At 44.2% G+C, this 17,749-nt stretch overlaps 1 protein-coding gene across 2 annotated transcripts; it reads right to left on the bottom strand.

Moving 5' to 3' along the window:
- Positions 1–835: 835 nt before the first annotated feature.
- Positions 836–17,394, bottom strand: hps5 (HPS5 biogenesis of lysosomal organelles complex 2 subunit 2). Of its 2 annotated transcripts, none has more exons than XM_080841981.1 (23): positions 17,314–17,394; positions 15,999–16,101; positions 15,100–15,210; positions 14,721–14,785; positions 14,031–14,223; positions 13,644–13,774; positions 12,930–13,148; positions 12,308–12,379; positions 12,010–12,098; positions 11,600–11,778; positions 11,217–11,375; positions 10,388–10,547; positions 9,283–9,400; positions 8,395–8,544; positions 7,942–8,010; positions 5,548–6,137; positions 5,045–5,165; positions 3,352–3,501; positions 2,768–2,887; positions 2,559–2,672; positions 2,308–2,414; positions 1,529–2,018; positions 836–1,259 (listed from the first exon to the last, which is right to left on the bottom strand). In XM_080841981.1, exons 2-23 carry the CDS (start codon positions 16,098–16,100, stop codon positions 1,199–1,201), a joined length of 3,570 nt encoding a protein of 1,189 aa, XP_080698107.1. In that variant the 5' UTR covers position 16,101; positions 17,314–17,394; the 3' UTR covers positions 836–1,198. The 2 variants fall into 2 exon arrangements, with proteins under 2 accessions (XP_080698107.1, XP_080698108.1); XM_080841982.1 differs by lacking the exon at positions 17,314–17,394 and adding an exon at positions 16,744–16,865.
- Between the last annotated feature and the right edge of the window lie 355 nt (positions 17,395–17,749).

The following is a 17,749-nucleotide window of genomic DNA, read 5'->3' as shown; positions in this document are numbered from 1 at the left end:
CGAGGCCTGGGTGGGGTTTGGGGTAAGGGGAAATGGGTTAGGGTGTGTTTGTGTTTGGAGCGAACAGGTGAATTTGACTTTTTGGTCTTACTATCATCCCATCTGTGTGTGTGTGTGTACACTGTTCTCATTTGCCCTGACAGTCTCTCTTTGAAGTAACAGCTGCCTGTTCAACCACCTGTTCTAAGGGGAGATGGCATCGTATAGCACGCTCTGGTCCTGGATTATCTGTCAGCTTTATTCTTTTATTGGGAAAATTACACAATAATGATTTCCAATTAAGCGCACCTAAAAAGTTGGCAGTTTTTGGACTCAGGTGGTCCACTCCATGCCACCAACAAAAGAAAAACAACATATTTCTTCCTAGAAAGCGAGGGACTGACTCACCAAACTTTGAGCCGTGCTTTCAGGTTTGACACACACCATGGTGATATTATTATAAATCACCTTTCCTGTACAGCTGGCTTATTGATTAAGAGTTTGATTGTCAACACAAACATGAAATTAGCATCATTATAAGATCATAACATCTTCAGGAAAGCGTATTCTTATGACTAGGAACCGAAACTGGCAGCATAGAACAACCAAATAAAAAACACCAAGACACACATACACACGTTCACCGAGCTTTTATTTATAGAGAGAATGGATGTTTTCAATGGAAGACAATCTTATAAAATATTACACACCTGCGACTTCTGATAGCATCCACAGAACTATTAGTTAACCAGAGGCAGCTCTTAGAGTAGTGGCCGAGTAAGGCATTAAATATGTGAGTGTTACTGTGATATGCCACTCTCCTCGTGAAGTTAGAATAATACACATCTAACTTTAGCCAGAAAAAGTAAACATACATTCACATCTTATGCTTAAGTACAAGATTTGTTATAAGGCGCATGACTCAAATACAAATATCATCCTCTGATGTTGATAAATAGATAAATTATTTTAAGCATATATTATATTATTATTATTATCATTTAAAATATTAAACAAAATGTTAATACTGTCTTTTTTATATTCCCATATGATATTTGTGCTTGGAAATACTAAGTAACAGTGGGAATGGCTGACGCTGGATTAGGGAGGTCCCAGGGAAGGTTGTGGCATGGGGCTGGAGATGACTCATGAGGGCGTAGTTGAGGTAACTGACTGAGATAACCTGACCAGTATTGCAACAGGCAGGCAGCCTTCTACTTTAGGCGTGCTGGGACCACAGGAAACGATCGCATCGCTCCAGCATTGTGTGGATCAGAGCCCTACAAAGAAGAGAGAGAGAGAGAGAGAGAGAGAGAGAGAGAGAGAGAGAGAGAGAGAGAGAGAGAGAGAGAGAGAGAGAGAGAAAGAAAGACACAGAGAAAGAGAGAGAAAGAGAGAGAGAGATAGAGGGGGAAAAAAGAGAGCAACAAAGGATATGAAGGCTTATGAGTGAGGAGGTGCAGTTTTAAACCATATGTATGACATGTCGCTAGAATAGCAAGAATATGTCAGTGCTACTGATCCACCAGCAAGGGACCCTCTGGCTCACCTCTGCCTCTTCTCTGCCACCCTCAGCAGGTCACACACCCGGGTAGACTGGGGCCCCAGCTCCAGCTGGATCCCACATTCCTGCAGGGCCTCCAGGGCCTGGTCTGGCCCTGCCACACGAGCCAACCTGAGCGTCAAGGACTCTGGGGTGATCTGGCTGCTCCTGTCTGCAGAGCCGTTAGCTAAACCGCCATTAGCAGTACTGGGGCAGGAAGCACTAGCTCCACTAGCATCGCTAGCACAGCTGGTTCCATTAGCGCTGCTGGGACAGGTAGCACTAGCTTCACTAGCACCGCTAGCGTCAATAGCACAGCTGGTTCCATTAGCACTGTTACTTATGTTACCATTAGCTGTGCTGCTACCGTTAACGGTGCTAGTGTTGTTAGCGCTAGTGCTAGTGGCTCCATTTGTCCCGTCCGAACTCCCCCTGCAGCTTTGCTGAGCGAGCTGTATCAGCAGCTTCCACTCCTCCAGGGTCTGAGGCACAATACCTGGACACAACAACAAGGGGATGAAAGAACAGAGAAAACCTATTAAAGTAAAAAAGTAAACATGTAAAAAGACTGAGGGGGATAAAGGTAGAAAAAAAACTTTAGAAAAAATAAATCTGGGATGTTCCAATATTTTGTTACATCTAATATAGTACTTTCAAATACTAATCTAATATGACCCAAAAACATTACTTCAAAATGTGTCCAGATTTTGCGCACAAAGCCGACTATGTAAGTAAATGGCAGTGAAAACCATTAGCTGGCTGGTAGGGTAGTTCACAACATTTACCATTGGGCAACTCCAGCAGACTCATGTCATCCAGACTGCAGATGGCAGCAAAGGCCTCTGGGTGGCGCTGTAGCTCACTGCACAGCTGCAGGTAGCCCGTCCAGTACCTGAAGGGCACAAGAGATTCCACACAGAGAGGTTTTAAAGGTACAGTGTATTATTTTTTTAGTGGCATTTAGTCGTGAAGATGCCAGGCTCTCTTAAACACTGCCATCAGCACAGGTGAATATATATGAATGTCTATCTCTCACCCATGTCTTTTGCATGTGTCCAGCATCTTCTGTTTGGACGCTAGGTCAGCCGGCTGACGGATGAGGAGGGAGAGGAGGCGGCCGTACCCCCAGCTGAAATAATGAGAGTGCCACCTATGGGACAGAGAGACACACTGCATCAGAATCCACCGCTGGAAAATAACAAAATCTCAACAATGGAACAGCAATTGTGCTTTTGGAGACTGTACCGTGGTTGTCCGTCTTCTGTTAAGGTGTCACTCCTTTGTGGTGAATCATGGGAAAGAGCCAGCTCCAGCCAATCCTGTCGCAGGGATTCAGGCTGTAGGAGGGACCCAAGGAAGGTCAGTCTGAGGAGAGAGCATTGGAATCATTCAGTAGTCATCCAAAACCAGTTATATGTCACAAGGCTCTGTACAGCTCTTAAAATGTTCACTCAGTTAACCCTTTAATCATGTATAACCACATTTAAGCCACATTCCTCAACATATGTCCTACGACACACAGACACCAAAATATTTATGGTCTTACAACACAACAGTCTAAAATTTCACATTATACATATGACTCTGTCTTCACTGACAGTCTCCATAGCAAACAGCACAAGATATTTTATTTTGCACAAACTTTGCACCGAAGTTACTTGTAATAAAGGAAAAGTATATATGTCTTCTCAGTCTGTGCTCTGCGATTAGTATCCTTAACCTCATCACTGTGATTAGTACCCTTAACCTCATCACTGGAATTAGTATCGTTAACCTCATCACAACTAGCTCTGAGCTCTGGCAGGTGAGGTACGAGAGTCCTTTCTCACCTCTGCTCCTCAGCGCGGGATTGCACCAGGTTGTCGAGGTAAGGCAGGAAGTGGCTGCGCTGAGCCATGGCCAGCACGTCAGAGGGGAGGATTGTGGGATAGAACTGGGGGAACGAGCGAATGGCTAGCTCCCCATGCTTCTCATACAGTCTAAAGAACAGGAGTAAGAGTATGAAATAAGAAGTATGAAATTGCAGAAAAGTAACACACAGCCAGCTAACAAACTGCATGGTCCTTTAACTCTGAAATTATTCTGTTAAAGTAATTTATTCACACACACACACACACACACACACACACACACACACACACACTTCGTTCACAACTCCCATCTCCAATCCTCTTTCATACCTTCATATTGTCATGTTCAGCTGCTACAGTAAAATGACTGAAGAATACATAGTGTGTGTGGCTCCGGGTCCGGGGTTGGTACAATATGCGACTCATTATAACAATATGCGTCTCATAATACCAATATGCATCTCATAATACCAATATGCTTCTCATAATACCAAGTAGTCGTCATATAGGGTAAAGGTCCGGTATTTAATAGGGATGCACCGATCCGATATTTGTATCGGTATCGGTACCGATATTGAAGACATTTCTAGATCGGGTATCGGTGACAATTTTTTTAATGTTAATGTATATAGGTAGTGTATTATGAGTGCACGTTGCTATTAGTAGCGATTAGCATGCTAAGCGGAGATTTAGTTAGGCCTATGTCCTGATGTTGGTTTGCTGTAATAAAGATGGATGAGCTATGAATGAGATTCATGTTCACAATTATATGTCGAGTTATATTAGTTGTGTAATTGTTATCGTGTAGCAATAACTGTTAAAGTAATTCAGTACAGTGCTAATTAGTCCCCATTCTCATTGCAGACACACATATGTAGGATCTCATGCATCGTCATGTAATGGAAATTGATGAATGCACATTAAAGGGAGATAAAGAATACTGCTTTGGTAATCGTGGGTCTTTTAACAGACTAGAACCAGCAAATACATTAACAGGTCACCATGCTGAGCCTCTACAATGTAAAGTAAAAGTTGACGCTAGCGGATATATGATTGCTAACTAATATGAACACTAGCGCTAGTTAGAATGTACATTATTTGTGATTATTTTTAGCCTATGTTATGAATTGATAGTGATGACTAGACATGATGTTAAGTAGTAAATTAGCAAAAAATGCACCAAGATCTCATGTCATGCACTCCTCATTTCTCCCTCTCGCACGTGTGGTCACACACATACACACAGTTACCATAGTTCCGCGCTGTTTTTTTTATATCAGTATCGGATCGGTATCGGCCGATACTAAACCTCAGATATCGGTATCGGAGGTGAAAAAAGCGGATCGGTGCATCCCTAGTATTTAACCAATGCTTTTATCCCAAGCCACATACATAGCTATCCTGTGGCCCGGGTCGACTGCTTAGAGGGCGGCAACGCATAGCCTACGTAATGTATGTTACATAGTTTGCTTCTCAAGCAAAGCAAAACAAGTTATCACTTCAGCACCACTGTCATGTCTTTCATTGTGCTCATGTAAATGTATGTACAGTATGCAGACAATGTATTGGGTGCAGCGCACGCACACACTCACACGCAAGCATTCATTCATGCATGCACACACGCACGCACACACACACACACACACACACACACACACAAACACAAACACACCTGTAGAGGTGTGACAGGAGTAGAGGGGTGTTCCAGGGCTGGAGCTCTCTCAGGCTCCTCAGAGACTTCAGCAGATCCCCCTTCTGGATAATCTCCACCACCTTACTGGACTGAGTGTATTCTGTCAACACACACACACACACACACACACACACACACACACACACACACACACACACACACACACACACACACACACACACACACACACACACACACACACACACACACACACACACACACACACACACACACACACACACACACACACACACCATCTTTACCAATAGGCAACTGTAGAACTGTAGGTGATACTTATAAATCTGTCGACAGCAATGAAAAATTCTCAATAAGAAGAATTGAATGGCGTAAAATGAAAACAATGAAAACAAATCCCAGTTTATACTGGTGTGCCATGGTCAATAACATCCAGACTACCAGGCAGCTGAAGTGAAAGTACACATAAGAACAGACAAACACACTCTTAGACTTTGAGTCCTTACCTAGCATCCCCGCTATGAAATCCTTCAGGACCCCCGGATGCTGTCGGTACCTCTGCATACACACCCTGCGTGTGTGTTCCTGGTCCAGCAGGTAGAAATAGCGTCTCAGAAAAACACACACGCTCTCCACACACACACTCCCTCCTCCTTCTCCGCTCTGTCCCGCCTCAGAGCCCCGCCGGCTCACGCAGCCCACGTCCAGGCAGAGGGAGGTCAGCTGGGAGATGTCAGCCTGGAGGTCAGAGGGCAAAGGTCGCGACGAGAGCAGGCGGATTGGCTCCATGTCCCTGTGCTGCCTAGCGCTACAGGTCTCTCTCAGGGCCTTCTCAGCCGCCAGCAGTTTAGGGTCCTCTGAACCCCTCTTTGTTGACCCCGTGACCTCTTCGGAATGCTGAGCTGCAGAGCAGGACAGGACCTCTAGCTCTCTCTCTAACAGACCCTCCTCCTCTTCACCATCTTCCTCCCGCTCCAGATCCGGTTCCGTAAGATCCTCCGGGCCCAGAACCCGCTCCAACACTGGAAGCCACTCCAGCAGGGCCTCCTCCAGACTGGCTGGGTCCAACAGAACATGCAGATCCTGGACCTGAGCTCTGTTCACAGCAGCACAGAGGACACCACATAAGGGACTGCTCTACATAAATGCTTTCATTTAGCATTTTACAGTTAGTCATTTAAATGACACTTTTATCCAAAGTGACGTACAAGGAAACTGCATTTATTACATCAGGAGCAGTTAGGGGTTCAGTGTCTTGCTCAAGGACACCTACACACTTGGTAAGGAGGAGGAGTGGGGAATCGAACTAGCAACCTTCCGACTACTAAACAACTCCTCTACCTCCTGTACCATTGTCACCCCCAAAATACTTACTTTACTTAACATCCTTTCATCATTAAATCAAACTGATATTATTCAAAAGAGTGTATAGTAGAAAAACACTTTTTTTCTGGCACATCACCTTATCTCAAATCATCCCAAATAACTCATGCCCTACATTTCATGGCAACCAATCCTGACACCTGACACAGGTGCATGAAATCAACTAGGGTTAGCCATTCTCACATTTCATGGCAGCCTACACAGGCTATCGAACATTCCATAGCAGCTTAAACAGACTACACAGGCTATAAAACATTTTCACACAGAATCATGATTTCTTGCGGCTGATTTTGAGCATGAGGACTCAAATGAGGAGTGAATGTGGTGGCTGAAGTCCCCTTATCCTGTCAATGTAGCTCTGCTGGAGACCTGCTGTACTGTTAATGAATGAAAATGTCACAAGGTTTAGGCCCTGACTGTTATTGCTAATAATGTCACAGCCTTAGGCCCTGATGGTTAATGCCTGATAATATCACAGGTTTAGGCCCTGACTGTTAATGCCTGATAATGTTGCGGGTTTAGGCCCCCACTGCTAATGCCTTATAATGACATGGCTTTAGGCCCTGACTGTAAATGCCTGATCAGGTCAAGAGTCCAGGCCCTGAGTAACATGACTGTGATGGTCTCTCCTGGTATCAACATGTGATCTGCAAGGATCACATACATGGGCACATGCTTATTGCATGTCCACAGGCATTTCCCGCTTCTTTTAGTTAGCAAAAGCTCAGCGATTTCCTCATGTTCACATCATTAACGTATGCTAGGAAGAACTATGAGATGAGACTTTCTTTGGTGTCAATTTATGCCAGTCCAAATTTATAATAATAATAATAATAATACATTTTATTTATAGGGCGCCTTTCAAGAGACCCAAGGTCGCCTATGTAAGGATTGTTTCTATAAATATATATATATATAATTATTTTTTGTATGTGCATTGTGTAGGATTTAGAGGCATCTAGTGGTTAGGTTGTTGAATTGAAACCAACTTAACACTAATACAAATTAAGATTTGTTAATAAAAACAATTTATTACAAAATATATGCATCTGTATATATATATAATTGTATTTATATGCAAACTCATGCGTTGGGAAAGACAAACTCATGTTTTCTTGGATGGGTAAATACACAGACGCACAATGTGAAAAAAGACACCATGGTGTGTAGGTACCGACACACATGGGAACACAGGACAGCCCCAAAGCATCTGTGGAATTACTTCATGTAAATGCTGGGAACATATGTGTGTGTGAGTGTGTGAGTGTGTGAGTTTGTGAGTGTGTGAGTGTGTGAGTGTGTGATGTATGTGTATGTGTGCGTGTCGTATGTGTTTGTGTGTGTGACGTATGGGTAAATGCTGTGATGGGAAACGTATGTGTGTGTGAGTGTGTGAGTGTATGTGTGCGTGTCGTATGTGTTTGTGTGTGTGACGTACTGTATGTGTGTGTGTGCGTGTGTGTGTGCGTGCCTGCGTGCGTGCCCGAGTGTGCGCGTGTGTGTTGAGGGAGACTCACATGGCTTTCTCGGTGGCTGCTCTGAGCTCCTGTAGGTCATTCTCAGCACTCGACTGCTCTCCAGAGGGCCTGGGGACCAGAAATGCTTAGTTATCACAGGAAGTCTCCTGACAAGCACTTTGCTATGTATTGCCTCTTCTACTTACCTTTTCATAGCCTTCTGTTCATCCATAAGTATGAAGTAAACCAAATTTAGGAAGTACTCATGAAGAATATATTCCATTTAAAAATTATTACAATATTTACACAAGAATTATAGAGGTTCATATAAATCCATAAACATTTTTTTTTATGATATTAGTATTTCTCAGTAATTTGTATTGTGACATTTGTTGATTATTTTAACCCAACCATTTACAAAAATACTGTATGAATTTCCCATTTATTTCTTTTTAAGTGTTACATTTACCACCATTATAACACCTGACCATGTAAGATAAGCCTAGAACTCACTCGTGGTCCTCCACCTCTGGGAAGGGGGTGGTGGTGGTGATGATGACCTCTCCCTGGGACCCGTCCCTGAGGTCAGGCCGAGGCCAAAGGTCAGCATTCATCTGAAGGGTGTTGATCTTCTCTGTAGTCTTCTTCACAAAACTAGACACACTGCAATTCACACACACACACACACACACACACACACACACACAACACACACACATGTACATGGAAACATGAAATCAATACAAACAGGGCAGAGTAATAACCACTGATTCACTTACGGTTTCTGAAGTTCTGCTTTTTTTAGAATAAACCTTTCACAAACAAAATCATGACAGACCTGGCAAATACTGACCTTCAGTCATTGTCTTATATCAGTATACATTAAAACATGAAAGAATAAAGTTAAAGAAACTGAAATGTCATTGCTGGAAAGTTTACTCGAAAGGGGTTGAAAACGTTACGTAACACAGCAAAGTTTAAAGCAAACATCAACACAGCATGAGATTCACACAGCTACAATGTGAGCACTCCAAACGCCATGAGGTCAAAAGATCGTTCCGTTTTTCCTCTAGGGTCATTTTAACTGAACAGTTAACACTGATAACATGCCAAGCAAAACATCCCTGCGTACATACCATATCGTGCGACCGCCAGCGCCACTGGTTAGAGTAAGCAGACTACAGTGGAGGGGAACTGGTGCATTTATATAGCGGCCATGCACACAGTACTAAAGAGGAAGCTCAATCACACTGGGCTGCTATTCTGGGGGGCAGTTTCACTTCCCTCACTCTCTCTATCGGTCTCCATCAGACCGCACCACTGAGCTTCTCACTGCCAGGTGGTTTGTATTTGTAGAGGTTGATGTGATTGTGTGTGTGTGTGTGTGTGTGTGTGTGTCACCTGTCTCGGACGGCCTGCAGGGCAATGCGTGGTGGTTTGGGGCGGAATGAGAGCGGGAGATGGAACTGCAGCCCTGGCTCCACGCGCTCGGCCTCCGCTCGCTCTCCTTGATGCACGTCTGAGCCCCAGGGCATGATGGGAGGGTCATTGGACACAGGAGGAGGGGAGGACAGAGGAGGAGAGGAAGAGAGAGAGGACGAGAGGAGGAGGAGAGAGGAGGAGAAGAAGAGAGAGAAGACGATAGGAAGGAGGAGGAGGAGGAGGAGAGAGGTGAGGACAGAAATGGAGACAGAGAAATAAAAGAATGAAAGGAAGAGCAGTGGAGAAGGAGGAGAGAAAACATGGAAGGTGGAAGAAGACGGAGATGCGATGAGATGATGCAAGCAGATGTAGCAAAACCAGTAAAGCTTTACTCAATCCCTACTTGGTGAGCCAATCAGAAACATGTCAGAGCAAATATCAGATGTGGCCATGGCAGATCACTTTAGAGTCATGTTACCACTACTGAGAATTGTCATGATGTCATTTGATGCTATGACAGCTTGTTGCCTAGGGATACAGGTTGTTCAGGTCCTGAGTTCAGGTCACTGTTGGATCATTAGATTAGATCATCGTTAAATGATCTGTCATTACAACAAATGGGGGGATATATTTGACATATTTGTGATCTCATACTTGAGGGTTTGAGCATAAGCTTACTGCAAAAACACATGAGCTGTCGATGCCGATGCAGGAAAAAACAACACCCAACCAAAGAGACTAAAGCATAAGGAAGCACTGGCGACGGCAGCGTGACAAAGATGTAATGAAAACCTCAATGGGCTTTGTTTTGTTTTGTCTTTTATTTCAGCTGCTTTAAAATATCAACAAATCTCATCAACAATTTTCCCGAGTTATTTCACAGTAATACCCTTTCAAATAAAAAAAGTAAAAAAAAAAGCTTTTGGATAGCCTTTTAAAGACCTGCTTTCGAATACTAAACAACATTCACCTAGGGTTTAACAAAGGGCAAAGGTCAGATGTTGGTCCTGAGAAAAGGGGGAAATTCTAAAAAGGGGTGTGTCCCTTTTTCAGAGGTGGAGTCTGCCAGAGGCCCCGCCCTTACCCGGCTCCCCAGGCTCTTCCTCTTGAGTAAAGCTAAACTCCTTCAGACGCTCCTCCTCAAGCATTGATTGGCTGACCATGGAGGCGGTGTCCTCATCTGATTGGCTGCCCCTGCGGCTGATGACCCGGTAGATTCCACAGTCCAGAACATTGAAGCTCTCCTAAATAATGATACGTAAAAATAACATTTAAACTAAAACATACATCCATACACGTAGATGTTGTTCTTTTTGATTTATGCTGATTCAAGGACAGTTATTTTTAAGGTGGCCTTCTTTACATAGACCCCCCTGCCTTCCTCAGACTAATTTATTAAAGTTAAACATGGCAGGGTACAGCAGCATGAAACATTTTTTTAAACAGTGAAAATTAAAATGCGTCAAGCAACCAAATTTGAGACCCAAATTAAGAGCACGAGAAATAAAGTTTGCGTCTTTTGGTTCAGCTTGTGGGCACTACAGTACTTCTGCACAATGACTTCTGTGCACATTTACTCCCTGGTTTGTTGTGCAACCCTTATCTAATATAACTGGTGTTATGCACCATCTGAGGCTGGAATCAGTAAGCAAGGATGCTACACTCCAAGGGAGGAAGCATGTTATTAATACAACTCTTATCTGTCAAGATGCTAGGAAGTGACGTGTAGACACACACATCGCACAGCTAGCATCAACCAACAAACTCAATTCACACTTCCAAGATACAAAACTCAAGAATCAGCAACAGACTGTTTTTCTCTGAGATCATAAACACGAGGTAGTAGGGATGGAGAGTAGGTGAAGTCAAAAGCACCTGACCAATGTGCTAACGCTAATGCTAATGCAACTCACGTGGGAGGAGATACTGCTTCGGCGGCTGCTGCAGGCGGAGTCTAAGGGCTCCAGCTTGGTGATGACGTCCTCAAGCTGACCAATCAGCTCAGCGTGGGAGGCGGCGCTGAGCTGAGACTTGAGGTGTTCCAGGCGGTCCATGGGGACGGACTTCCTGGCCTGTTGGGTGCAGGAGGGACAGACATGAACACTCTAAAATGATCTACGACCTAAAGCAGATGCATTGACTTTAGTTACTATTATATTTAAAACTAATATAGTTTGTGTTTGTGTGTGTGTGTGGAAGATGTGCTATCTCTGTTTCTGTGTGTGTGTGTGTAAAGGCCAGCAGGTAATGTCATTTTGTGTGTGTGTGTGCGTGTGTGTGTGTGTTTCTAACTCACCCTGCTGGACGCAACAGTGTGCTGGAACATGCAGCAGACAGTGGCTGCCAGGGTCCAAGCCTCCCGCCGTAGCAACCTCTCCACGCAACGCTCGGCTGACAGCAACGAGAAGTGTGACAGGCGGCCGTCACCATAGAGACAGAAGAGCTCGTTGCGGAACACTGCCACCTCCACAATGCCTTTAGACACAAAATAAACTCACTCACACACTGACCAAAGCAGGAACCAAGAACCACCTCAAGGTGTGCAGCGACACGCAGGAACACCAGAGTTGTTTTGAGCACACACACACACAAAGGACAGCTTGAGGACCGCGAGGATACATTTGATGGATTTGACAGTAAGTGTATTGGATTGTAATTGAGGACTGCACTTTAAAAAGCAGAAAACAGAAACAGGGAGACTCTCACCTTTAACCTCTGTCCATAATAGCACTTGGTCACTCTGAGGTGTGAAGATATAGATGGCAGAATCAGTCCAGGTCAGGAGGTGCTGATCCCTGCATAGTACACACATAAACACAGATTAAATCAGAACAGAGGACACACCCTTTCTCAAAAATCACCTGAAAGAAGATTAGATTTTTTGGCTGTCCTTCACTTATTTCACTATTTCATTATCTATCCATTCACAGCAATTTACGCTTTACTGCATCTGGTTTAGATCTAATACAATATCACCAGTGAATCAGAAACTTGCTGTTTTTACCCAAGGTGCAACAGCTTTGGGAAAGCCAGAGCCTGAGGACTCTTCTGGTTGGGGTTATATTGTGGCTCATGCCTGCGAAACACAACAGAAACATCTAGGTTATTTCAAGCGCCGTCATTTCAGGTGCGGTTGATTTCCTGGTAGGAATATTTCAGACAGAGGAATGTAAATACAGACTACTGCAAAATGTAATTAAAGTTCCTTAAAACAAAGTCGGGCAAATGCACGGTCAGCATTGAATCAGCAAAATCTCTCACAGATCTCACGCTGTCTCGTGCAAACATGAACACACTCTCAAACAAGTTGAGACTACACCTGGCATGGTGCTATCACACACTCTTGTGATTAAATACATGCACACTCGATCTGACAAGGTGCCAACACACACAGGTGTGCCCAAAGACAGATACACACACACAGACAAACACACACAGACACAGACACACACACAGACACAGACACAGACACAGACACACACAGACACAGACACAGACACACACACACACACACACACACACACACACACACACACACACACACACACACACACACACACACAGACACAGACACAGACACAGACACACAGACACACAGACACACACAGACACACACAGGTGCGTACTTGTAGGTGATGAGGGGCACTGGTGTGCAGGCGAGCAGCTGTTTGAACTGGTGTGTGCTCTGCACCTCCCCACTGAAGCTGGCCTCCCACACACGCGAGCCGGGACGCGCACAGTACAGCAGGGGGGGAGGACTCCCCCCAGACCCCCGCGCCTGGGGCAGGAAACAAGCCCCGTACTCCCCGTCACGCTCCTTATTACCCACTCGCCAGAACTTCTCTCTGGGAAAAATGAAAGTGAAAGAGAAGGGGGGGGGGGGGGTGGCAAAACAGAAAGAGAAAGAGAGAAAGGTTTTGAACCATTTTCTTTTTACACGTTATAATGGAGTCATTAATGGAGACTACTGGCTCCACACCATTTTCTCCCAAACAGATGCACATTGTGAGTTGGAAAGGAAGAAAGAATGATAGAAAGAGAAAGAGTGTAGCAGAAATAGATAATAAGGAAGGAAGGAAAACAGGTGGGAGAAGGATGTGGGATAGAGGGAAAAAGACTCTGCTCTGAATAGAAGTAATGCTAATGACAATGGTTGAAACAAGTAAATACTTATTCTATCCCTCTTGGCGAATGCATGCACAAGTGTCACAGCATAACAGGGCTGTGCGCTGGAACCATTAATAAGCACTCTTTCTTTTTTTTCTTTCACTTTCGCTCTCTTTCTCGCACCCTCTGTCACACTCACAAACACACACACACACACACACACACACACACACCTGTCTGTGTCGCACAGGTAGCAGCGGCTAAGGGAGGACACAAGCAGCCGGCCCTCCTGGTAGCCCAGCTGCACCACCTTTGAGTCCACTGTGGTGACTGTCTGCACGGGGAAGATCACGAACGCAGAGCCCTGTATGCACACACACACACACACACACACACACACACACACACACACACACACACACACACACTACATTTAATTTATAATATATTTAAAATAATTACATTTTTATTTACATATTTCAAACCCAACTGCAAACATGCACCCAATTACAGAAGGCACATACTGCAACACCAAACACATGCCCATAGCAATGTATCAGGATCCCGAGACATTCAGTGAGTAGCCAATCACGTGTAAGCACTGCTACCATTACCATTACCTTGCCGAGTTTGGAGGAGCCAGCGCGGATGAAAGACACCTTTCCCCCGGCGTCCGCGGCAAACACACGCAGGGTGGCGGTGTCCCAGCACAGGGCAGTGATGGCCTGGCCACGGTGCTCCCAGGACACACACGCTCGATCAGGCCGACCCCGACGCTCCAGCTGCAGCTCCCACACCACCACCACCCCCTGACTGTCACACACACACACACACACAATAAATACACATATGCATAAACACACACTGACTGTCACACACACACACACACACAATAAATACACACATGCATAAACACAGCCTGACTGTCTCAGACAATACACACACATGTGCGCATGCACAGACAATATTTCAAGAAACATACACACACACACATAAATATACACATGCAGACACCAGCACCACCATGCTTTGACTCACACACACAAACACAGACACACATACACCCAAACACACATATATACCTACCTACTAACCCTAACTGTAAAAAACAGCACACATACACATAAAAACACACACAACCGCCATGCAAACATGCCAGACACATTCTAAGTTTACAAGCCATAATATAAACTATACCTGATGCACACAAATGCACAGTGTCCAGTGCAATAAAATACAGAAACACTACAAATAAACGTCACCCAGACAGGAAGAAAAGGGAAGAGAAACAGAGTTGGGAAAATACCTACCTTGTGGCAACAGCGATAAAGTCTTCATCGTGAGGGCAGCAAGCCACCTGGGTTATGGCTCCTTCCTGATAACACAGCAGATAGGCTTATGAGACGATCACCAATCACACAATGGACATGAGCATATTAACATAACAAATAAGATGTATAATAAATAAAACATATAAAATAAATATTATAATACACAATACAAAATACATATAAATCACAGATGGTGAAAATGGACAGAAAACACAACGCTTTTCAGGAACTGATTAATCTATCTTTGAATTTATAAATTATCCTTGGTTGGTAGTGAAGGTACTTTTTGTTATCACTAACAAATCCAATAAGTCCAAACAAACAAACAAACAAACACACTCATAACACCTAGAATCACCTTGTGAGTGAGGATGAGTCTTTGCTTCCAGCCCTCTCTCTGAATGAGATGCAGACCCCCCGCAGATGTCCCCAGAGCAAGCCACTTCCTGGACACAGCCAGACATGTGCACTGCAACACAAAAATGCACACACATATGTAGTAGTGTAATTTGTTTGTATATGTACACATGCTGACACAGATACATACACAAACAGAGATGTAGAGACACACACCACATCCACATCCAGAGAACCACATCCAGAGAACCACACACACACACACACACACACACACACACACACACACACCTCTCACAGCTCTCAGACCTACATTCTAGCTACTGCTACACATTAACCACAGGCAGGCCAGATTGACTAAAAGGTAAACAAAAGCCAACGCAGCCTTAGAATTCACCTGCGAAACACTTCTCTAACTCTACCTCAAACTATTCAGGTCACCTAGTTTTACTTCACGCATGACACAGCCAGTCAATGAGAGGTGAGTTCATCAAAGACACCTTGACTTGGACAAGAAATCAGTAAAATCTAGGCTCTTTATTAAGGTTGATGAGCCTCATATTAACAAGTTCAGACATGAGTGGGGTAAAAGATCAGCGAGGCTTAAGATGTTAAGGGTCTGTCATGTTCATCAACCCATTGAGCATTAACACTAACGCATAATGCTTTTCTCAAGTGGCTATGGAGGGGTAGACAGGTGTAGGATATTGAACTCCCTTTTAAATATCATGCATAAAAGACAGGCTAATCCAGATCAATAATGGGTAACTCAGTGAGTAAATAAGAGACGATGGTTTCTGGATGGCAAGAGAGAGATCCCAAATAAACAGTAATGTAAAACATGGTTCAAGAGAGGGTGACAGAGTCAGTAGGATGGAGGAATGGACAGAGCGTAGGTACCTTGAGTCTGCCCGAGTCCAGCCGCAGAGCAGAGAGCAGGGGGTCCAGGCAGTCGAACTCTGCCAGGACATGGGTGCTGGACTCCGGAAGGACAGGAATCATCCTGTAGAGTTGATACAAGTCAAAAGATGAGACTAAATGCGAGGGAAATGGCCTCTTCTTGGGATATGCCAAATAAATAAATGGAATGCCAATGGGTATAGGCTGTATTGCAGAACCTAAGGCATTTTGTTCTGCAAACCGACTTGTTTTCTAAACAAAGGAGAAAAGACGAATCACAGAACCCCACAACCACCTATCTCAACCGTCTGCTTTTCAATCAGAACAACATGAGACAACGTTTAGTCCTGCTACCTCATCACTATCTCCTTGGGTTACCGTCATATGATCCGAAGCATCCTCAATTGCAAACGCATGACCACCATTGTTTTCTTCTCAGCTGCTGAACAGCAGTTAATTTAAAGGACAAGGCACCAACGCAACAACAGTGACAGAATTAAGTTAATATGGCCACACGTACAGTAAAGTACCACTGTAATCCAATCAACTGAAAAGATTAATCTATTGAACTCAGCTCGCCTTAATCAGTGATTTATCACGAGTCAGCTAAATGATGTGAGAAACAACTCAGTTGGAAGGTAACTTGTCAGACGCTGCTAACTTAATTAAGTACTTAGAGAAAGTGACGTAATGTACACATAAAGTAACCTCTAACAACAATATGTAAATTTGACAGCAAACCCACACATTCCAGGGCACGGCTTCTGCTCAGCCATTGGCATGGGTTCCTCAAGCTGCCGTTAGCTCCCAAAAATCAACTTATTTTTAATGGTTGGATGTTAACTCAAGTTGGTCTTCGAAAGTCAACGAGAAAGCCATACATGAACCAAATAAACGGTTTTGAGAGGATTCGCTTCCTTCTACCGGTGGCTGAGTGTTGACTACTTAGCATGAAACAGCATGACCCAGCGTCACGGGACTCATACTTCTGCCAGAGTGCGTTCAATTACGTTAGCCAGAGCAAGCATAAAATAGTGCCGTGCTGATATTACAGTAACTTAACTTTCTCAAACATATTGTATGTTATTCACTTGACAAGTAAACTACTAGAGAGTAACAGTAACATACACTTGGCTAAGTTAGTTAGTGGTTTTGGTTTATAAGCTAGCGTGCCCCAACTTGTCGTTTCCCCATCTCTGCCTGGCTACTCAACCTGGTTCCTTTACTGTAGACTCACGTTAGCTTAATCATTCCCAGGCTAGCATGTAAGTTAGTAACTAAAGCTGTAAATTTACTCGGATTGTTGCGGACAAACCTGATGTTACTGTCCACGATCCTGGATTTGTGGCATCCCAAAGTCCAGGTTTACAGGCGGTGCAAAAACAGACTGTCCATCTTAACTCGGTCTGGGCTGTCAATGTTTGACAGTAGCGATAGCGAAAGTTGAAATGGTACGCTTGGATTCGCGCACTGCTTCAACCGGCACTACTTTTTCAAGGGGGCTGCGCACGTATCTCGTGCCTATGGAGCGTTTCCAGATGACACTGACAATAGTGTTATAAGTTTATCTTAAGTCTTATCTTACCTGTAAGTTTATCTTTACAAAGATTGCTAAATTTCAATTGACCATCACAGAGCGCGCGTTAGAACATCGTCCGTAAAAAGGAATGGCAGTAATTGTTGTTCGCATCTATGATTCAGGCGCATTTGCAGAGGCCTGTGTCGGTGCACTTACAGCATCCATTACGGCC

Source organism: Sprattus sprattus (assembly GCF_963457725.1).
Source record: "Sprattus sprattus genome assembly, chromosome: 7".
NCBI lineage: Eukaryota > Metazoa > Chordata > Actinopteri > Clupeiformes > Clupeidae > Sprattus > Sprattus sprattus.
This window is presented reverse-complemented; position numbering and strand designations above follow the sequence as displayed.

Excerpts from the sequence above, each read along its gene's own strand:
- hps5 (XM_080841981.1), bottom strand. The coding sequence starts at position 16,100 with ATGATTCCTGTCCTTCCGGAGTCCAGCACCCATGTCCTGGCAGAGTTC. Across the intron at positions 12,099-12,307 it reads CCAAAGCTGTTGCACCTTGG|GGATCAGCACCTCCTGACCT; the intron begins GTAAAAACAGCA and ends TGTACTATGCAG. Across the intron at positions 2,673-2,767 it reads ACAGAAGACGGACAACCACG|GTGGCACTCTCATTATTTCA; the intron begins GTACAGTCTCCA and ends TCTGTCCCATAG.